The sequence below is a fragment of the Mandrillus leucophaeus genome, unplaced genomic scaffold, assembly GCF_000951045.1.
Source record: "Mandrillus leucophaeus isolate KB7577 unplaced genomic scaffold, Mleu.le_1.0 Scaffold561, whole genome shotgun sequence".
NCBI classification, from domain to species: Eukaryota; Metazoa; Chordata; class Mammalia; order Primates; family Cercopithecidae; genus Mandrillus; species Mandrillus leucophaeus.
In genome coordinates this window covers 1,339,628-1,362,557 of record NW_012106042.1, presented here as the reverse complement: position 1 = coordinate 1,362,557, position 22,930 = coordinate 1,339,628, and the positions used below count along the sequence as shown (strand labels likewise).

General features: G+C 36.6%; 1 protein-coding gene across 1 annotated transcript in view; it reads right to left on the bottom strand.

Annotated features, from left to right (window-relative positions):
* SERPINI1 (serpin peptidase inhibitor, clade I (neuroserpin), member 1) overlaps positions 1–22,114 on the bottom strand; it is a 112,086-nt gene extending 89,972 nt beyond the window's left edge. The window contains 1 exon segment of the mRNA XM_011998232.1: positions 22,037–22,114. Coding sequence (XP_011853622.1) covers positions 22,037–22,114 — 78 coding nt within the window.
* Between the last annotated feature and the right edge of the window lie 816 nt (positions 22,115–22,930).

Genomic DNA, 22,930 nt, shown 5'->3' with positions numbered 1-22,930 from the left:
TTTTTTTTTTTTTTTGTAAAGTGCCCAGTCTTGGGTATGTATTTACCAGCAGCATGAAAACGAACTAATATAGTAAACTGGTACCAGTAGAGTGGGGCATTGCTGAAAAGACACCCAAAAATGTGGAAGCAACTTTGCAACTGGGTAACAGGCAGAGGTTGGAAGAGTTTGGAGGGCTCAAAAGAAGACAGGAAAGCGTGGGAAAGTTTGGAACTTCCTAGAGACTTGTTGAATGGCTTTGACAAAAATGCTGATAGTGATGTGAACAATAAGATCCAGGCTGACGTGGTCTCAGATGGAGATGAGGAGCTTATTGGGAACTGGAGCAAAAGTGACTCTTATTATGTTTTAGCAAAGAGACTGGTGGCATTTTGCCCCTGCCCTAGAGATCTGTGGAACTTTGAACTTGAGAGATATGATTTAGGGTATCTGACAGAGGAAATTTCTAAGCAGCAAAGCATTCAAAACTTGACTTGGGTGCTGTTAAAGGCATTCAGTTTTATAAGAGAAGCAGAGTATAAAAGTTCAGAAAATTTGCAGCCTGACAATGCTATAGAAAAGAAAATCATTTTCTGAGAAGAAATTAAAGCCAGCTGAAGAAATATGCATAAGTAACAAGGAGCTGAATGTTATCCCACAGACAATAAGGAAAATGTCTCCAGGACATGTCAGAGACTTTTGTGGCAGCCCCTCCCATTACAGGCCCAGAGGCCTAGGAGGAAAAAGTGGTTTCATGGGCTGGGCCCAGGACCCCGTGCTGTGTGCAGCCTAGGGTCTTGGTGCCCTGCGTCCCAGTTGCTCCAGCTGTGGCTGAAAGGGGCCAATGTAGAGCTTGGGCTGTGGCTTCAGAGGGTGCAAGCTTCAAGCCTTGGTAACTACCATGTGGTGTTGAGACTGTGAGTGCACAGAAGTCAGTAATTGAGACTTGGGAACCTCCACCTAGATTTCAGTAGATGTATGCAAATGCCTGATTGCCCAGGCAGAAGTTTGCTGCAGGGGTGGACTCTCATGCAGCACCTCTGCTAGGGTAATGTGGAAGGGAAATGTGAGGTCGGAGCCCCCACACAGAGTCCCTACTGGAGCATTGTCTAGTAGATATGTGAGGAGAGGGTCACTGTCCACCAGACCCCAGAATGATAGATGCTCTGATAGCTTGTACCATGTGCCTGGAAAAGCCACAGACAATCAAAGTTAGCCTGTGAAGGCAGCTAGGAGGGAGGCTGTACCCTGCAAAGCCACAGGGGTGGAGCTGCCCAAGACTATGAGAACCTACCCCTTGTATCAGTGTGACCTGGATGTGAGACATGAAATCAAAGGAGATCATTTTGGAGCTTTAAGATTTGACTGCCCTGCTGGATTTCAGACTTGCATGGTTCCTGTAGCCCCTTTGTTTTGGCCAATCTCTTCTATTTGCAACAGCTGTATTTACCAAATGCCTCTACCCCCACTGTATCTAGGAAGTAACTTACCTGCTTTTGATTTTACAAGCTCATAGGTAGAAGGGACTTGCCTTGTCTCAGATGAGACTTTGGATTGTGGACTTTTGAGTTAATGCTGAAATGAGTTAAGACTTTGAAGGACTGTTGGGAAGACACGATTAGTTTTGAAATGTTAGGATGTCAGATTTGGGAGGAGCCAGAAGTGGAGTAACATGGTATGGCTGTGTCCCTATCTAAATTTCATCTTGAATTCCCATGTAGTGTGGGAGGGACCCGGTAGGAGGTAATTGAACCATGGTGGCAAGTCTTTCCAATGCTGTTCTCATGAATATGTGTCATGAGATCTGATGGTTTTAAAAAGAGGAGTTCCCCTGCACAAGCTCTCTCTCTGCCTGCTGCCATCCATGTAAGATATGACTTGCTCCTCCTTACCTTCCACCATGATTGTGAGGCCTCCCCAGTCATGTGGAACTGTAAGTCCATTAAACCCTTTTCCTGTATAAATTTGGGTATAAAGTGATCAGCAGCATGAAAACAAACTGATACAAATGTGCTTGGCTTGATAATCACAGCAGTCAGCACCATCTGTTGATTGCTGTCTTCAGTGCCTGTGGCAGGAAGGCTCTCTGTGGTCAGTTTTCTTTTTGGCTGTGGCTCTCTTGCTGTTCCTTACTTTTTAGCCATTATAATTGATGCATTTTTAAAATTATTTAAGTGGTTTTTGCAATAAAGATACCAGGAAACAAAACGTGTCCTCGGGCGGGGGGTGAGTTACGTTGAGATTTAGATCCTAGTATAATTCAATAGTGTGTGCTCTCTAAAGATCATTAATATTATTAACGTGAGGCAAAAGTTCTAGATTAAATAGCTTCTGGGAGAATATAATTTATTGAGAATGACATAACTTTAAAGTGTTTTCATAACCTATTATTAAAAAGAGAGACAATACAACTATTTCTCAAACCTGGCACTTCTGAGTGTGTGGTCTTATGATTTCTGTATCAGAATTTCCTAGGAGATGGTTAAAATCCAGTTTGGGGGCTACATCACCAAACTCTTGAAAAAGAAATTCTACACATTGACCCAGTTGCCTGTACTTTTAATGCATATTTCAGGTGATTGTTAGACACACTCAAGTGTGGAAAACGAGCTGGAAGAATACCAACTAGGATATGCCTGTCAGTAAAATTGTGGTATACCAGCCTGAGCAACATGTTGAAACTGCGTCTACCAAAAATACAAAGTAAATTAGCTGGGCATGGTGGAGCACACCTGTGTTTCCAGCTACTTGGGAGGCTGAGGTGAGGGGATTGCTTGAGCCTAGGAGGTGGTGGTTGCAGTGAGCCAAGATCACACCACTACACTCCAGCCTGGGTGACAGAGTAAGATCCTGTCTCAACAAACACACACACACACACACACACACACACACACACACACACACACAAACTGTGGTTGAAATATGACAGTGGTGGCATGAGAGGAACGGGAAAGGACGAAATAATTGAGCACTAAGCACTAATTATAAGCCAGATCACTTATTCCTTTGCAATCTACTAGCTGCTATTTTTACTTTTTTTTTTTTTTTTTTTTTGCATTATTGCCTAATATTAATTTGCTCCCTAGACTGCAAGCTCCACGAGGAACAAAAACCACATCTGACCCACTTAGGACTACCTGGACCTAGCCCACTGCTTGGCCCAAGTCTGCACTCAATGTTTGCTGAATGAATGATTTAGGTATATTATCCCTACTTACACATGAGCCAGCTGAAACCTGGAGACATTGGGCAGAGTACCTAAAATGGCACAGCTGAAAAATAGTGAGCAGAGAATCAATCAAGTCTGGCTCCAAAGTCCAGACCCCTTCCCTCTCAACATCCCCTCCTTAAATTGAATGTCACAGGGTATTCAATTTGTTTGAAAAGGAGACTTCTATCTACTTTGTCTGTTAAACATTCAAGCCTTCAAAAACCTCTGCAAGGAATTTTATTTAGAAAATAAGTCATGTAGAATATTAGAATGTGATAAATATCCTGGAAAAAAATATCAGTGAAAGGGGATAACAAAGTAAGGAGGTGAGAGGGAGTATCTCAATTTTAAATAAAAAGATTAGGAAGCTTCACTGAATAGGTGATTTTTGAACAAAGGTTTCAAGAAGGAAGGTGAAGAAGCTAAACTCTGGATATCTAGGGTCAGAGGCCAGGGATTAGCAAGTGCAAATGCTGAGGAATGAGTATGTCTGGTTAATCCAGAGATCAGCAAGAAGCCAATACAGGTGGAATGGGGAGGCTGAGGTGGAGAGTGAAACTGAAAGCCTAATTAGACTGAGTTAAGGAAGAATGGGGAACAAAAATGTAGAAACTGAGCAAAGAAAACTCTTGAAGAACAGTAGCTGGGTGGAGAAGGGAGTAGACAAGAAAGAATTTTCTTCGTTTCCTAGTTTGTTTAAGATAGAAGAAAAAACAGCACATTTGTTTCCTGGGGGTAATGATCTAGGGGAGGGGGAAGTTGATCATTTGGAGGAGAAGGGCACTGCAGGAGTGGTTTCATGAGGAGAGGAGAGGGAAAGAAGTCTAGAACACAAGTAGAGGAATTGACCTTATACAGAAGCACCGACAATGCATCTATAGAAACAGGAGAAAAGGTAATGTACATGAGTACGTATGCTTTTGGGTGGAAACACGTGGTAGTGAGCGTGGACATTTTCTGAAGGTTTCTCTTTTCTCTGTGAAATAGGACATGAGGTCCTTTATCGAGACCAAGGGTGGAAGGAGGTGCTGGAGAACCTGTCTTAAGAACATTTTTCACGGCATTCTACTTACAGGGAAAGTACTGTACTAGGTATTTCTGCTTAAACATATGGAAATATCTTAAGCACAGACTCCTGGCAAGGTAGTATTACTCATCTTTGCTTAGAATTAGCTTGGGAAATAAATTGTACAAGTAATGAATTTTGAAAAATAAATTAATAGAGATTGAAAACCTTCTCCTCTGTTCCCATTTGTATTGCAAATTTATTCTCCCCAAGTTATTTCATGTTCTGAATGTCACTGAGAAATTTGGTAGATTGCTGAGCTGCACCCCAGAAGTGAGTTTCCAACTATAATTTAATTAGAAGGGTCATAACTACATTTTACCATATGGGGCTGCCAGATGTAATCAATGCAATATAAGTTTGAAGAAGACATTATTGAGTGTGTTGAAGCACATTTTATAAGCAATTAAAGCTATCATTTATGCAACAGAAATTACTCTAATGTCTTATGAAATTAGGACATCAGTAGACTATACAATGGTTGGAGGGTTAAGGTAAAATGAGCCTACATATGTCAGATAATAAAGGTATTACTAGCTAGTCCTCTACCCCACCACATCAATCAAATCTTTAAGGCTAACATGGCTTAAAGTTTTTATGCTACTACATTTGATGATGCAATTAGAAATTGTTACAATTGGGACTTTAGTTTTATTAACAGAGAATCTCGGCAAAGGCATCAGCCATTAAATAGAGGCTCATAAATTTTTTAACCTGGGGACAATGTATAGTTTAACAAACTAAAATTTCTATCACCAAACTTTTCATCTTTTTATGTGGGCTTTTCAAGCTTCAAAGCTGTTGCAACCCAGTGGCTAGTCTTGCAATGGATACACTTATAAAAACATCTGCAATCCCAAATGTGTAAGTCTATTGTCTGAAAGTCTGAAGGCAGGCTTGGGGCAAAAGATCACATGTGAGTAAACTATGAGGCACTGTTTTCTCCCTCTCTAGGTTAGGTTAAAGGTTCTTATACAAGCAAAGAGTTCATTTGTTCTAAGGAACAGCTGTTGTACTAGTGTTAAATCTTGTTCAAATATAGATGCATAAATTCTGCATGCCACCAAAACAATGGCACAAGTTCAAGATCTGAAACTATCCACCCTGCAGAAAATAATCATTTGGTTTTACTCTGCCTGAACTTGCCTTACACTGTTATTTGCAGAATTGTGGTGATGAATTGAGCTTAAATGTTAATGCCTTACATCTCCCTTGTTGAACTTATCCTCTTTGTAGGCTAATCTGAACATGTTTGAAACCAGTGAAGGAAAGGACAAATTCAGATAATCTGAATTGTGCAACCTTGGCCAGATTAGATAAATCCAGAGAGATGTTCCACTTAAACAACCCATGGTGTTTAAACAGATTAAGTGTTGTAACACAGTTAAGACACACATACACACACACAAACACACACCCCACAATTTGGAGCCGGGCTTCCAGAATTGAGGAAATTCTTGTCACCAACTCACCAATTAAAGCTGAGGCAGCATGTCCAACCCAGAGACATAGTATCAGAGGATTGGAGGTTATATGTATTCTCTGACCAGATGCTTTATGCTGCTGCCCTCGTGCCAGAGCAGCATGTGATCTCACAGTTCCCAAGCCAGCCAGATATATATATAAAATTTCAAATTAGTTATACAGCTGGCAGCAGGCATTTCTTTTACCAGAACCATTGCAACTATGGTAAGATCTAGTTGATAACTCAGAGGAACTGATGAGACAGCATAACAAATTTAAGCTTGCCAGAAGCAGAATTTTAAGCACCATTCCTACTTAGAATGATATTCCTAATTCCTTTCACCTGGCCAACTTCTAATCCTCTTTCAAAGCTCATCTAATTGAGTATGACCCCCAACAAGTCATATCCATTTGCATATATATATACATGTGTTCAAAGGTATGATGAGAAACGGGATATTTGTATAACCTTAAAGTATCCAACCACATGACACTTTTTCAAAGATTGGAGGAGACTAAGGACACGTGGCATATACACACACACACACACACACACACACACACACACACACACATATCTAGTGCCCAGTGCAGTGTCTTGACTACAGAAATGTCTGTCTCTTGGAATTCTACAGAAATACCTGTCGGAATATGAATAAAAACAAAACTGGGTTAACAGTGAGAAAACTTGGACTTAACTTCCAACTATCTACTCACTAATCTGTGTTATTTATGGCATTTTTTTACTTTTGCTGGAACTCAGTCTCATTCATTACTTCATTTATTTTTATTTTAGATTCAGGGAGTACATGTGGAGGGTTACATGGATATATTGTGTGATGCTGAGTTTTTGGCTTCTAGTGAAAATATCACCCAAATAGTGAACATTGTATCCAACAGGTAGCTTTTCAACACTCACCCCCTTTCACCCTCCCCAGTTTTGGAGTCCCCAGTGTCTATTATTTCCATCTTTATGTCCATGTGCGCCCAGTGTTTAGCTCCGACTTATAAGTGAGAATATTTAGTATCTGATTTTTTGAGTTATTTTACTTAGGATAATATTAGGTCTCTGGCTCCATCCATGTTGCTGCAAAGTATATGATTTCATTCTTTTTTATGGCTGCATAGTATTGCATGGCATATATATACACACCACATTTTCTTTATCCAATGTTGATGCACACTTAGGTTCATTCCATGACTTTGCTATTACGAATGGTGCTGTAATAAACATATGAGTACAGGTGTGTTTTTGATAAAATGATTTATTTTCCTTTGGGTACTAAAAAAAGTCTGTAGTCAGATTGTGGGTAAAATGATAGTTCTATTTTTAGGTCTTTGAGAAATCTCTGGAACTCAAAGATTACAAAATGGGAACAATATGCCTTCTCTGTCTTTGTAAAGTAGTTATGAGAATGAAATAGTCAAGCCCAGTAGTTTCTATAGAGAGGAAAATAGAATCTAACAGAACACCTGGCTCTATAATGGGTGGCCTTGGGCAAGTCACTGAAACGACTGGAATCTACTTCCCATGTCAAGTGTAGATCATAAAAACATCTCTATCTCTTAAGCTTCTTTTATAAAGAGCCACTCAAATATAAGAGTGTTATAACCTTTGTATTTATTTTTAAAACATTTTAAATTTTAATTTTGAAATAATTTTAGACTTACAAAGAAGTTGAAAAAAGTAGAGTTCCCATATATCCTTAATCCAGTTTCTCCAAATGTTAATATCTCACTTATAACTAATGCATAATCATCAAAACCAGGAAATTAACACTGATACAATGTTATTGAGTAATCTATAGACCTTGTTTAAATTTTTTCAACAATGATCTTTTTCTGACCCTGGATTTTATCTAGGATCCCATATTGCATTGAGTTGTCACGTGTCCTTAGTCTCCTCCAATCTGTGAAAAAGTGTCATGTGGTTGGATACTTTAAGGCTATACAAATATCCTGTTTCTCATCATACCTTTGAACGCTAATTTTAATGTTAATGATTATCTGCAACGATTAATGCTGTATTTGACACACTGTCATTTTTCTATTTCCATTATTTTTTCTACATTCATCAATTGGAATTCTGCTATAAGAAATAGCTGTCCCTTTACTCCCATTTACTTACGTATTGAAATTATTTTTGTGTCAGTAGAGACTCATAGGTATTTATTTTATTCTAAAGGCTATATTACATTGCTATCATTACTTATTTTTCAAATTGCCCCAGATTTGTTATGGACTTTTTAGATGGTCCAACTCACATAGATCAATGTCTTGTTAAAAATCAATCCATCCAAAGAAATGCCTGTTTAAAAATGTAGCTTGATTAAAATGTAAGCTTAGACAAGAAAACATGTGTGGGGTATCAGGGGACACAGAGCACCGGATCCACACACCTGTAGGTCCAGAATGAAGACAAAAGACTTATAAAGATACAGGAGACATTCAAAATATGAATCCATGTAAAGGAATTAATATTACTTCCTGTCTGTTGCATAGGGATTTGTGTTACATAAATCAGAATGCTGAATACCCCTGACATTTATACTCTGTCTGGAGATTTGGTTTTCTGACAATTGACAAGAAGAACATTTAGGAACATTTATTTATTTTTTTGTTTTTTGAGATGGAGTCTCACGTTGTTGCCCCAGGTGGAGTGCAGGCCGCAATCTCGGCTCACTGCAACCTCTGCCTCCTGGGTTCAAGTGATTCTTCTGCCTCAGCCTCCTGAGTAGCTGGGATTACAGGCGCATGCCACCAAGTCCAGCTAATTTTTGTATTTTTAGTAGAGATGGGATTTTACCATGTCAGTCAGGCTGGTCTCAAACCCCTGAACTCAAGTGATCTGCCTGCCTCAACCTCTCAAAGTGCTAGGATTATAGGCATGAGCCACCACACTCAGCCACATTTAGGAACATTTATATCCCTGGTTCATTTGAATATACAGAGGATGAAAAGAGTATGATTACAAGTTCAATGACTATATCTAATAGTGTAATATATTTAGTGTGTGTGTGTGAAAGAGAGAGAGAGAGATTTCACTAATTGAGACACCTTTAAAAATGACAGTACTTTTTGAAAACAGGTAACATTAACCTTCATTATGATTTGCATAACAGAAATTCCTATGTAACACTAAGGAGATCATATTAATTCCTTTACTCATGTTTATTTTTAAAATCATTTATTAATTCATCATGTAAATTCATATTTTCTATGCTTAACACATCTCAAGCACTGCACAAACACCTTGTATATAAGCAACCATTATACACTGCCTTCAGTGACCTTGCAGTTTAGTGTGAGGTCCTTTCAAAAGCTGGTCTTAGAAAAAGCTCTAGGCTTCATCAGTAAAACAGGAGGGTTGGTCTTTGATCTTTCAGATTCCTTCCAGCACTAAAGTCATTTGATACTGTGATTAACTAACTTGATTACTTAAAGGTTGCTGTTCAACGTGCCTTTCTCTAAAAATATCCTAATCAGTAATAGATGCACTTTTCTCTCCTTAATAAATCCTTTGTAGCTGTTTTAATACTCACTGAATTTCACAGAACTGATTCCCTACAGGCAGAAAATCTTATTTACATAGAGTCACTAAGTCTATTTTTTACATGGTGGCTTAGACTTGTGACATAACGAAGAGTCAGCTGAGACTCAGAATACATTATTTATAAAGTCTGAAGCAGAAAGTTGGTTGCATATTGTAGATACTTAGATGTTCTGGTCTTCTTTGGATTAATGGAAATCAAATAACTAATCTAAATAACTGCAGTGGTGGACTAGAAATTGCTTTTATGGCATGACTGCCATAGTCATTACAAGGGGCATATGCTTATGTATTTTTTTAAAAAATAAAGATGACTTATCTTTTGACTAATGGCCAGACATGTTTATTTGGAAGTTTAATTACAAAAGCAATTTTAGGGCTGGGCATGGCAGCTTATGCCTGTAATTCCAGCACTTTGGGAGGCTGAGACGGGTGGATCACTTGAGTAGAGGAGTTCAAGACGAGCCTGAGTAACATGGGGAAACCCTATCTCTACTAAAAAACAGAAACAATAATATACTAGACGAGTGTGGTGGTGCATGACTGTAGTCCCAGCTACTTGGGAGGCTGAGGTGGGAGGATGACCTGAGCTTAGGAGGTCAAGGCTGCAATGAGCTGAGATCACACCACTGTACTCTAGCCTGGGCAACCAGAGTGAGACATTGTCTCAAAAAATGTGGGGGTTGGGTCAGGATGGTGGGAGAAATTATAAAATTATAGGAAATAAACACAAACCTTCTTGGAAGGCCTGGGGGTTTACATAGCTCAGTAAAATGCTTGGCTGAAAGCAGCTGAACTATCTTAAAAGCATAGGGCGTGGATACCTAGGAATGTAGAGGAGTTTATCTAAATAACTTGTTTACTCATGTGGTCCTAAAACTAACCTTTGATCATTCGCGGGCAGGATGGCTCTCTGGGGTTGGGGGCACGGGGCGGGGAGGGTGACCAGGTTAATTAGCCTCTAGTGGTGCTGACTCAAAGCCTTTGTCATTTAATGTGTGCTGAACAAATGTCAGAGGAGTCAGCTAGTCAGGGCCTAGGTGCTATATCTCTTTCAGTCAGTGGCCTGGTCCTGTAGCCCACTCTTTCACTGAGTATCAGTGCCTGAGTACGTTATTCACCCATCATGCAGCTGGGGTCTGCGGGATGGAACCCAGCCAAAAAACAAAACAAAACAAAAAAAAAAACAAAAAAAACCCAGCAACACCTACTTGTTTTAATAGCTAATAACATAGGCTTAAGGTTTACAAAGCTAAACTATTTCAGTAGTACTAGAATATGAGAGATTACAGAGAAGAAAGTGAAAAACAAATGAAAACAAAGATATTTTTAAAAGACTATGCCATAATACCAAGGTCACAATTTACATTTATTATAATTTCAAGTATGAACAGTAAGTGATTTTGATCTGCATTTTACAAGGTTCCAGTTCCAACCACAGCCTTCTTATGGTTTCCTCTCTCCAAATTGCTTAACCTAAAATAACAAATCTTTTTACAAAGCATAGCTGTATCATAATGGGCCCTTTTGAAGTACTATAAGACCATCATCTATTTCCTTGAAACAAGAACTGATTTTTACTAGTAAGTTTGTTTTAAAATATTGAATATACCAGTATCCTTGGTCACTTGCCTACTCCAAATCAGGAGTGAATGTGTACTGCTGGTGAAATCTGAAATGACTTTAAAAGGAGGTCCATTTGGAGTGATCATGATAATGCCATGTGCTTTCTTTAAGAGTTTCTTAATTAGGAAATGCTTCCAAACTACCATACTGAAATAGGTCATGGATTAATATGCATGATTCTTTTCCATACAGCTAAACTTAAAAAAATGTAGTTGTGGAGTTATATGTTAATGCTTACAATGAGAACTATGACCCAGTAACCTGGTAGGATTGTTGAAAGACTGGAATAAAAGTCAAGAAGGAATGGGATCTGTTGAACGAATGTTTTGATCAGACAGCAAAACAGCTCATTGAGCTGCCTGAGGCTGCAGGAAGGAGCTATCAAAAATATCTGTGAATAGCAGGAAAGAAAGAAAGAAGCAAGAGGAGGCCAACTAGGTGGTTAGTTAATAGGGAATGAAAAAGTGCTAGCAGGGATCCAAGAAGCAAGCACCTACTCAGGGTTGGGTAAGGACATGGACAAAAATAGTTTGAACCTGAACTCCATGGTGGACATGCAGACCAGCAAAGACTGAGAACTCCTGAAGTGGAAGAAAATGAAAGGATTTACCTGGATGAATCTGAATACAGTGAGGCAGTTCAGCTATAACCAAATAATGCAGTTGTGTTCAATCAACTTCCCTTCTGGATTATACCTCTACCAGAAGTTTTCCTTCTAATGGATTTATCTGATTAGTGACACTTCCAGTATGTTCCAAGGATGTGAAAATTCAGATTTTGCACTGTGGATTTCCTTATGGTCAAGTCATAAACATTGTTATTCTTTGTTGACATTTAGAATATTCAAATTTGAACAGTGTCCATATACTAAAGAAAGCACAGATAACAGAATCTGTAACTTATGAAAATGTATGTGCCACAGAAGTAGGGCACTTAAAGTTGCTTATTTTTGTTGTATACACAATCAAAATGCTTGTAAACATTTTACAATTATAGATCAAAAGAGGGCTTTAAGAGATACTTTCATCTACTCCAACTGCTGAAGATGCATCTCTGTAGCCCAGGGTCTGGCTGTATGTAATGTGTGGTTCAATTGGTTGGTGAATTTTCACTTCCCCTATTTCTGGGATTTGTGACAGCCTGTGGTGACTCTAACCTTCATTCCTTTATCCCTCCTGGATTTCATGCCTAATTAACCAGTATAAAAATGAATACAGAGCTCACAAATTCTTAAACTGGATAAAACAAAGGTAAATGTGGCATAACTGCATCTCTTCCAACCAGTCACTGGGAGTATAAATATTTCCCTTGAAAAAGAAACTTGAAGTAAGGTTAATACATGATTTTGGAGAACAAGAAATCTATTCCTCTCTCCCTTTTAAAAAACATTAAGGGCTAGCAAATGCCTTTAAAATGGAATCCAAGGTAATATACCCAGAGAGACACTCTATCAAGCACACATTCTGATATTTCTTACCAGAAGAGAGACAGTAGCATCACTATATAATTATTTCACAGTTCCTTTTTTAACAGACATACTTTAGCCTAACAACACTGATAGTCTTCTGATCTACAGTTCTCCTTTATTAGCTATTATTCTTGTGACATTGGTTCTAGGCAAGATTTAGACATATTTTTCTTAATCTTTGCCTTAGCACACCTGAAGAACATGATATATTCTTCATCAAAAATAGCAAGTCTGTAGTAGGCACTGGACATGAAGTATAAGTTTAGGTAGTCTGAAAAAGGTCACAGGGGTAAGTTTAAGATACTCACCTCACTGCTCCCCACCCCCAATCTTCATGGGGTTCTAAGGCCTCTGAGAATCACTCTTGTAAAAAATGTGGGAATTATGTTTTGAAAAACCCACTAGGGTTTCTGGCATTATTGAGTACCTGCTATATATTAGATGCTTCCTATATTTTCTTTATTTACCACCCTCATAGTTTCATGAGAAAGGAACTTTGTGAAAGAGGAAACAGTTCATTTACTCAACAAATATTTATTGAACATCCCTAATTATCAAGCACTTTTCTGGGCACTGGGAATAGAGCAGTGCCCTCTACACAAAATAGACAAAGTAACTGTTTTGAGAAAACTTACAATCTAGGGGCTCAGAAAAGTCACCCAAAACAAAGATGGGATTTGAAACCATACCACATTTCCAAAAGCCCCTCACATCCTCCTCTGAACATCTGGCTTTCCTCAAGTATCAACATCCAATATAGACTATACTTTTCATTTCAAGCAGATAGCATCCACTGTGGACTGGGCCCTGGACATGGAGATGAAGGCAGCAGACAAGAGCTCTACCTTAACAGAGCTTACATTAAACAAACACACATGCATTAAAGTACCTAGTTGAAAACTGTGTTAAGTGCAACGAAGAAAAAGCAATAGTATGTCATATAAAAGAATAAGTGGGACCTATTTTAGATTAAGGACAGAATCAGGGAAGGCCTCTCTAAGAAAGTGTTATTTGAGAGTTGAGGATAAGTAAGAGTTAAAGGAGGAAAGCAGTATTCCAGAGAGGGAATAAAATGATAGCCTGATGGCAGAAAAGAGCTCTGTGATTAAAGAACTGAAATAATACAATGAACAAAATAATACAAAGAAGAGGCTGGCTTATGAGGTAGGGGCTAGGTTATCTAGGCCCTTGTAAACAGCAAGGATATTGCATTTTCTCCTAAACACAGTATAATTTATAAAGTTATACAGGAGAGACTATGGGGAGTCTAAAGTAGAAGCTCAAGAAGAAATTGGGTGGTTATTGTAACAGGTGAGAGAAGATAGTTGACTATGGGGGTTGCAATGGAGATAGAAAAGGGGTAGATTATGGATAGACTTACTTAAAAAAAAAATTGGACAAGACAGAGGTAACAGAAAGGAAGGGTGAGTTGGGATTACTCCCAGGTTTAAACTCAACCAGCTGTGTAGGTGGAGCTGTCCTTCATTAAGATGGAGAAGGATGGAACAAAAGCAGAGAGGGGTGAGATAGGGGATCATGAACTTTGCTTTGGATAGGTAAATCTGAGGTGCCCATGAGACATCCACTTTGAGAGTTAAGAAAGTAGTTAAATAAATGAGGTCAGAGTTCAGAGTGTAGGTCTGGGTTAGAGATACATTTAGGATCTATGAGCACATTTGCATGAGATTTTTTGGGGAGTGTGGAGAAGAGGCGCCCTATGGCCAAGCTCTGGGAAACCCAAATACATGCAAGACTTAGGAGGATGAAGAGAGAAAATGACCTTCCTTGAGAGCTCAGAGTCTGGCAGGAAGCAGAGACACAATGCATGTTTATTACTAATCTCAAAACAAACCTGTATTTCAGTTTCTGTTGAAAAACATTTTCCCAGTTTGGCATAATACTATCTAGGTTGGCATAACTATTGTATTAGGTTGAACCATATAAATTACCTTTTTTTGGTAGGTCAAAAATAGTCAAATATTGGCAATTTCACAAAGTTCAACTTCATACAACACAATTTGAAACAAAATCCATTTATATTGTGGGACAATATACAGTTTTAAAATGTCATTTCACACATGAAGGAGAATCACTAATACTGGAGGCTTTATTACCGTACATGGAAAAGATGTTAGATATTGTACTAGAAAAGAGATTAGAACAAATCATACATGATAATGCTGCATACAATCTACCAATTAGTTTCATCCTGACAGTTGACAGCCTGAAAATGCCATTGACAACCCATCACCATGTCCTGTCGATAACCTCAACACTATTCTGATAGATCTATATATTTAGCAGAGTAATTTAACACATCTTGCAATTTAGCACATCTCAAATTTTTCATCTGGCTTAAGAAAAATATCTTATTTCCTATTCCTTTCCATGTGGAGAAAACGTTTAAAGAAGTTAACAGATATGGTTGACTGCTTAATAATTTAATCTTTGCTTGTAGAGACTAAGCTTTGAAAAACTATTCTGATACAGTTTGACTTACTTCATGTAATTATAGGTCTACCTCATTTTATCAAGTAGACATATTCTAAAAATTATGTTAATAATTCAATAGCATATTTTAAATTTACCAAGGGGCTCATGATTGAAAATTCTGACAAACTCAGAAGCCTGCAGTTTCTTAGCAGATAATATAATATGTGTGAATTGGTCCAGTATAATGGAGAATAGTGGAGTCTGTGGCAACTGAAGAGGATATTCCTCACCCAAAGAAAATCTTTTTTTTCCTAATATAATAAACTCTGCAAGACATAATTTCGCTGGCAGGAGGTGAGACAGAAAGATTTCAGTATGTCAAGCTGCCAGTTTGAAATGCCTAATTTAAAGTAAGCTTGCAGTGGATTTTCTATTCTTTTTCTTTACATTATAATGAAACATTCTCTAGTTTTTGTCTGAAATTAGAGTTTTTACATACTGACTTTATTATTTCTATAGGGTTTAGATATATAATTGCAACTGTCTAATTTTTTAAGAACACAAGAGAATTCATAGTTGCAGAATGCAAGGTACAGTATACAAATACTGTGAAGCAACTATGGACAATTCCATAGAAATATACAAAGTATTCTGGTTACTTCTGAGGTCATAATTATATTGCAGAACTATGTTTTGGCTGAAAACAAATGCAAACTAGCTACTGTGTGGTGATACCTGAAATAACCCATATAATTTTCTATGCCTCACTTTCCTCATCTATGAAATGAGAATTATGACAGTACTTGTCTCATAGGATTGTCATAAAAACTAAGGGTGATAATGTATGGATGTAAAGATATTAGTGCTTAGGTCACAGTAAAAAGTTCAGTCTCAAAAACAGTGAAGTAGGTCTGCACTTCCTTCTAGACAACACCCACTGCCTCCCGTAAACCTTTCACTTTCTCTTCACATACTAATAATAGTCTTCACATGATACACAAATAAGTATCATGAACACATGATGGTAAACCCGTTGCTCCATGTTGCCTTTTCTATTTCATTAATTTCTGTGTGCAGTTATCTTGTTCTTACTTTCCCATGCTACACTGCATGGCTGAAAAATATTTCTCGCAGAGCTTGCTAAATTCAACCTGGAAAGAAGATATGTTACGTAATGTGTAATTAATCATTTCATATGGACATTTCTAAAACAGACATTTCAATGCTGTCATTTTAGATATTTGGGTAACATATACATGTAGTGACATCCAGAAAAAAAGCAAAGCTTTGGTTTCTTTAATTTCTCTGAAAATAAGTCATCCTGGCTGGGTGTCTTACCAATAGCTGTGGATTTACTTTTTAAGCACCAAAATTTATTTTTATTTTACCCATTTGCATGCAACTTTAAGAAAATGTATAATTCACTTAGCTTTTCCAGAAAAGTGGAAATATAACAATTAATCCTCTTTCTTATGCCTTAAGATCATTTTTTAAAACTTACTGGCTCTGTCCTTCATTCACCCAGCCAGTATCTACTAAGCATCGCATACCGTCCCACAGCTTACGTCTCTGCACTTCTCTGAGGTCAAGACATGAACCCTTCAGGCAACTATGCTTTCTTAGTTTCTTAGCTTTTTTTCTCTCTCATCTTTTGTTTATACTGAGTCATTGTTAATTTGTCTAAACATATAAATAGCATTCAATAGTAAATTAAACAGTTTATTAACAGTGAACAGATTCTGCATAAAGGTTAATGAATAAGTTAATGAATAAAGGTGAATTTCACAGCAAGGAATTTGGCTGGGTTTGTAAGCTTATTTCCTGCATTCTAAGGTGTGTTACAATGGAAATTCTGGATCCATTTAATAAATGAGAAAGTTTTTCATTTATAAGTCATTCTAAAAAGAAGAAAAGAAAACACTACTTAAAATATCAGTTGGTGCACTATTAAAGTGAGACTGGGTTTATGGTTTTAAGTCATCAGCCTTATAGTCACGATTGTCCTGTATAAAGATAGCAATTACTGTACTGTAGCTTGTCATGTATGGTTAATGGTCTTCAGTGATGTTTTATTCATGCCAGGTAGCTAGCTGAACATTATGTTTTTATGATGGTAAAAAGCATAGGTGCCTTCATATGTTTTGTGGATGTTGAGAAGGAGTCAAACCAAAAAATAAAATGTTCCCATTAGGCTAAGGTAAGGCATAAAAGGAACATTGTATGAGAGTAAATTAGAGGAACAAAAACAAACAGAAATTTAAGACACAGAAGAGACGAAATGATATTCAGTATTTTAATGAAAGTTGACTTCCTTAATCATAAAAGCAAGGGAATAATTTCAAAATAGTGATATATCAGTATCTCAGTGAGTCATTTTTAATAACATGAAGCAAACTGAATGTAGATAAATACAATCCTTGTAAAGATTTAAATGCTTTATGTTTTCAGCTGATTTAAAATGGTTTCTTTTTGAATTACTACAATTATTCTTTCTTTTCTTGCTGCTCCACTCAAAACTGTTTTTTTTCTTTTTTTTTTGAGACGGAGTCTCGCACCGTCGCCCAGGCTGGAGTGCAGTTGTGGGATCTTGGCTCACTGCAAGCTCCGCCTCCCAGGTTCACGCCATTCTTCTGCCTCAACCTCTCCAGCAGCTGGGACTACAGGTGTCCGCCACCACGCCTGGCTACTTTTTTTATTTTTAGTAGAGACGGGGTTTCACCATGTTAGCTAGGATGGTCTCGATCTCCCGACCTCGTGATCCACCCACTTGGCCTCCCAAAGTGCTGGGATTACAGGCGTGAGCCACCGCGCCCGGCCTGGACTCAAAACTTTCTTAGTCCTCTTTATGAGTTTCTCTGTTATCCCAAACTAGTAGTAACAAACCAAATGCCTACAGAGACCAGTGAGGCTGGGAAAATGACCAAAAAGAGCTCACTGTAAGACAAGAGAGCATGGTAGTCATTGTAGAGAATGGGTATTCAGATACAGTAAACACACACAGACACACACACACACTCTCTTACCTGTGAGCTGACTGCTGACCTATTTTGTAATCCCTGAGCTAATTCAGGGACAAAACTAGTTGATCTTGTACTCGAATTCCCTCAAATCTGCATCATCAGTGCTACCACCTCTGAGACACTGTCATCTCCACTTCTTCCAAAGTCCATTTTTATCCCTTCATGATTCTTAATGTTGTATGACTACTTACTTTTTCCCTCGTGAATCAAGATCTGGCACCAAGGGCCATGTTTACAGTTCTTTTTCAGACTGGTTTATCTATGTTAGTTCTATGTGACGGACACAAATAGGCTCATGGCTACTCAGTCTCCACTATGCATTACACCTTTATCAACATAAATTACCCTCCTTGACCTTAAAGGCTTTTGCCTCGAATTCTGTTTTGTCTTATACAAATACAGCTGGCTTACATTTTAAAACTTATTTTTGTCTATTATTGCTACATTATCCTTTTACTTTAAACTAGTATTATTTTGCTTAACTTTGTCTCTTTTAAATATTAAATAGTTTGACTTTTTTTCTATCTAGTATGATGGATTTTGTGTTTCATTAATGAACTAAAGCTGTTGATAATTGTAATGTATTTTTTTAGTATTTGTCATTCTAAAGTTCTAGTTTTTCTTTTTGTTTTGATCACATTTTTTTGTTCCTACATTTTCTATGAACGAAAAATAAAATAAAAAGAAGTCTTACAATAAGCTGATATTTCCACCTCCTTTATTTCTATCTGCTTAAAGTTGCTTATGCTTTTTCTTTGCCTTTTGAAATAAAAAAAAAAACAACAGCAAAACACAAAAAAACTTTAACAAAGTGTGGCTAGGTCTTAGTTTCTCTTCGCTAATTTTTCATGGTGTTCTGAGGCCAAGTGACGTAAAATGAATTCTTGTTCTACATTACTTTTTATCTGCTAGTCTGGGCTCCTCATAATTCAATCTTCTGTAACTCTTCCCTATGTTTAAAAATTTTTTATATATTCACTTTAAAAACAGGTTTATTGAAATATAGTTCACATACCATAAAATTTACCCTTTTAAAGTGTATAATCTAGTGGTTTTTAATAGGTTCATCAAGCTGTACAGCCATCACATGATCTAATTTTAGACCATTTTGTCACCCCAGAAACCCCTCAACTATCTGCAGTCACTTCCTGTTCCCCTTTGTCCCTTACTAGTAATCTACTTTGTGTCTTCATGGATTTGCCTATTCTAGATGATCTTTCATATAAAATGTGGCCTCTGTGGTGTTTTTGCTTAGCATGCTTTCAAGGGTCATTCATGTTGTAGTATCAGTACCTCACTCCTTTTAATGGTCAAATACTATTCCACTGTATGGCTATACAACATTATGTTCATCCATTCATCAACTATGAACACTGGGTTGTTTCCACTTTTATGAATAATGCTGGTATAAACACCTGTAGATGTTTTTGTGTAGATAAAATATTTTTTTAACTCTTTTCGGCATACACTTACAGTGGAATTCCTGGGTGATAGGCTAACCCTGTGGCTAATATTTTGAAGAATGGCCAAACTGTTTTCCAAAGTGGCAGCATCATTTTACAATCGCACCAAAACCTTATGAGGGTTCAAATATCCCCACGTCCTTACCACTACTTTGTAGTGTTACAGGTGTCTGTCTCTTTGACTGTAGCCATCCTAGTTTGTGTGAAGTAGTATTTCAATGTGGTTCTGATTTGCATTTCCCTAGTATCTAATAATGCTTTGTATTTTTTTTTCATGTGCTTACTGGATTTTTATATCTTCTTTGGAGGAAGAAATGTCTACTCATATCCTTTGCCTACTTTTAATTGGGGTTGTCTTTTTATTGTTGAATTATAAGTTATTTATGAGCTTTGCATATAAGGTTCTTCTCAAATATCTGATTTGCAAATATTTTCTCCCATTACATAGCTTCTGTTTTCAATTCTTGTGTCCTTTGAAACACAAAAGTTTTAAGTTTGAGGAAGTCCAATTTGTTTTTATTATGTCTCTTGTGCTTTTGGTGCCATATCTAAGAAACTACTGTGTCATTTATGGTAATAATTTACTCCTATGTTTAAAGAGTTTTATAGTTACAGCTCTTACATTTAGGCCTGTAATCTATTTTAAGTAACATTTCTGTCTATGGTTTGAGGTAGAGTCCAATTTTATTTTTTTCCATGTGGATATACAATTGTCTCAGTATCATGTGTTCAGGAGTATCCTTCCCCATTAAATTGTCTCAGCACTCTGTTGAAAATCAATTGACTGAAAGTAAAGAATTATTTTTTGACTCTGAATTCTGTTCTACTGCCACATATATGTCTGGGTTCCTTGCATTTCCATGTTGAGTCCTAAGATCAACTTGTCAATTGCTGCAAAAAAGGTGGCTGACATTTTCATTAATTAAATCTGCATATTTGGAGAATACTGCCATCTCAATAATATTAAGTCTTTCAACTCATGAACATGAGATACTTTTCAATTTATTTAGGTCTTCTTTAATTTCTTTCAGTGATGTTTTGTACATCATTTGGTGTTTTTGTTGTAAAATTCTTGCACTTTTCTTAAACTTATTCCTTAGTATTTTATTTCTTTTTTATGCTGTTTTAAGTGAATCTTAAAATTTTGATTTTGGATGTTCGCAGTTAGTGTATAAAAATACAATTAATTTCTTTATATCAATCTTGTATCCTGCAACCTTGCTGAACTGTTTATTAGTTCTAATAGTTTTTCATGTGGATTTCTTAAGATTTTCTATATACAAGACTATTTCATATGTGAAAAGAAACTTATTTCTTCCTTTCCAATATGGGAGCTTTTTATTTCTTTTTCTTGCCTAATTGCTCTGGCTAGAACCTCCAGTACAGTGTTGAATAAGTGTGAGAGCTGACATCCTTCACTTATTCCTGATCTTAAAGGAAAATATTCAGACTTTCACTATTAAATATGTTAGCTATGTTTTTCTTTTTTTAAAATTATGTTTTTTTGTAGACGTACTTACCCCATTGAAGAAATTCTTTTATTCCTAGTTTGTAAAATGTTTTTATCATGAAAGTGTGTTGTTTTTTGTCAAATATTTTTCTTCTTCAGTTGAGATAATTACAAGTCTTTTATTTCATTAATATAGTGTATTACGCTAATTGATTTTCATGTTAAACCAACTTTTATTCTTAGAATAAATCCTACTGGATCGTGGTATTTAATGCTTTTGTTGCCAGACTGGGTTGCTAGTATTTTGTTGAGCATTTTTGAGTCTATATTTGAATTTTCCATTTTTTAAGTTGGTCTCAGTAGTTCGTGTCTTTCTAGCAATTTGTTCATTTCATCTAGGTTATCTAATCTTTTGCCATATAATTGTTCATAGTGTTCCCCAATAATACTTTTATTTCTGTAAGATTGGTAGTGATGGCTCCTCTTTATTATATTCACCTTTAAATATTACTTTCGTCTAAATTCTGAGAAAGTATCTTAACTTATAAAAAACTGACTGGTTTGGCATCCTTCAATACTCAATAAGCTATTCAGTCTTAATTAACTATATTTTAAAGTATAGCATTACTTTTTCTATACACTTAGGTTGTTTGGCTTTTACATTAATCTTACTGTCCTAGTACAATATTCTGTGCAACTCTTCTAAGTTTCTCACAATTAGACGATACCCTTCTTGGTGTCCTGAACATTATTTTAGGGGTTGAAGGGGAGTTAAAATGAGAGCTTCAAATCCTTATTTGAGTAAAAAAAGTTATAGTTAACTTACAACATAAATTATAATAAAATAAAACCTAACATTTGAAAAAATAACATTTAATGAGCATTTCCTACATGCCACGTACTGTGCAATGCACTCTATGTAAAATCTCATTATATCAACATAAACAACCTTTGAGTAAAGTTATATATCACAAAACTAAGGTTTAGACAGATTAAGTAACATACTGAATATCATATAGCTAATGACTATGGAACAAAAATTTGAACCCAGTTTTTTCTGACTGTAGAGCTGACATTCTTAACCAGTGGTTGACAAACTTTTTTAAAAGGGCCAGATAGGAAATATTTTAGTCTTGTGGGTCACGTCTTCATTGCAATGACTCAACTCTGCTGTTGTACCAAGAAAGTAGCCTTAACAAGATGTAAATGAATGGGCATGGCTGTGTTCCAATAAAACTTTATTTGTAAAACAAGGTACTGTGATTGCAGGCCCTAGCTTGCCATCCCCTGCAATTAAGCAACATACCAGCTGCCCTAATTCTTCCTCAAAGCCTTTCCTGATTACCACATAGATCAATTTCTTCTCCTTCTGGCTTTCTACCATAGTAACTGTTGTAATATCATATCCTTAAGTCATATATCCTTGTTGTAATGTAAATGTGTCTTCCAATGCCTTCTTTTAGTAACTACATTGACAAAAGATTATGCCAAACAGTAATTTGTTTTATCCCCCTATAGCATCCAAACTAACACTAGAGATTGTCTGTAGAAAAGTAGAAATTTACACGTGACTGTAATCTGGAAAGTTTTATCCCAATAAAGCCATTCACCTAGGGTAACATGATAGAAATGTAAAAATCAGGCAGTAAAAATGTTGATACAGAAATGTAAAGACAACTACAATTTTGCCAAGGTTCTACAGTCAATATGAGAGTAGATTATGAGAGTTTTATAGGCAGAGAAAAAAATTAATGTACTTATTTACATTTTCTCAATTTCAATTTTCTTCTTACACTTTCCTACCTCAAGGAATCATAATTCTCCAAAACCGTGAGTATCAAAGTGTCACTGTATGAAAGAGACATAATTTAGGAAATAATCACTCCATAGATGTTCATATTTTTCACATCTTTGAAATGGATAATAACATCATTTTCTAGGGTAACAAAATTTTAGAGTAGGCTCTCCTCTAGGGAATAATGACTTATTTTGCTTTTTCAGGCAGCTAAGAAAATCTTCATAAAAGAAATCCTAATACTCAATTTTTCTTTTATTTGCATTATACCTATATCTTTTAATGCAGTCTATATGGAGAGATTGCTGAATACTTTTAGATTTAAAGCAGATTTATTATAGAACTATCAAGTTTTACAAAAAGTGTTTGTAATGCAAAGTATAGGAAAAATATTAGATGCAATAG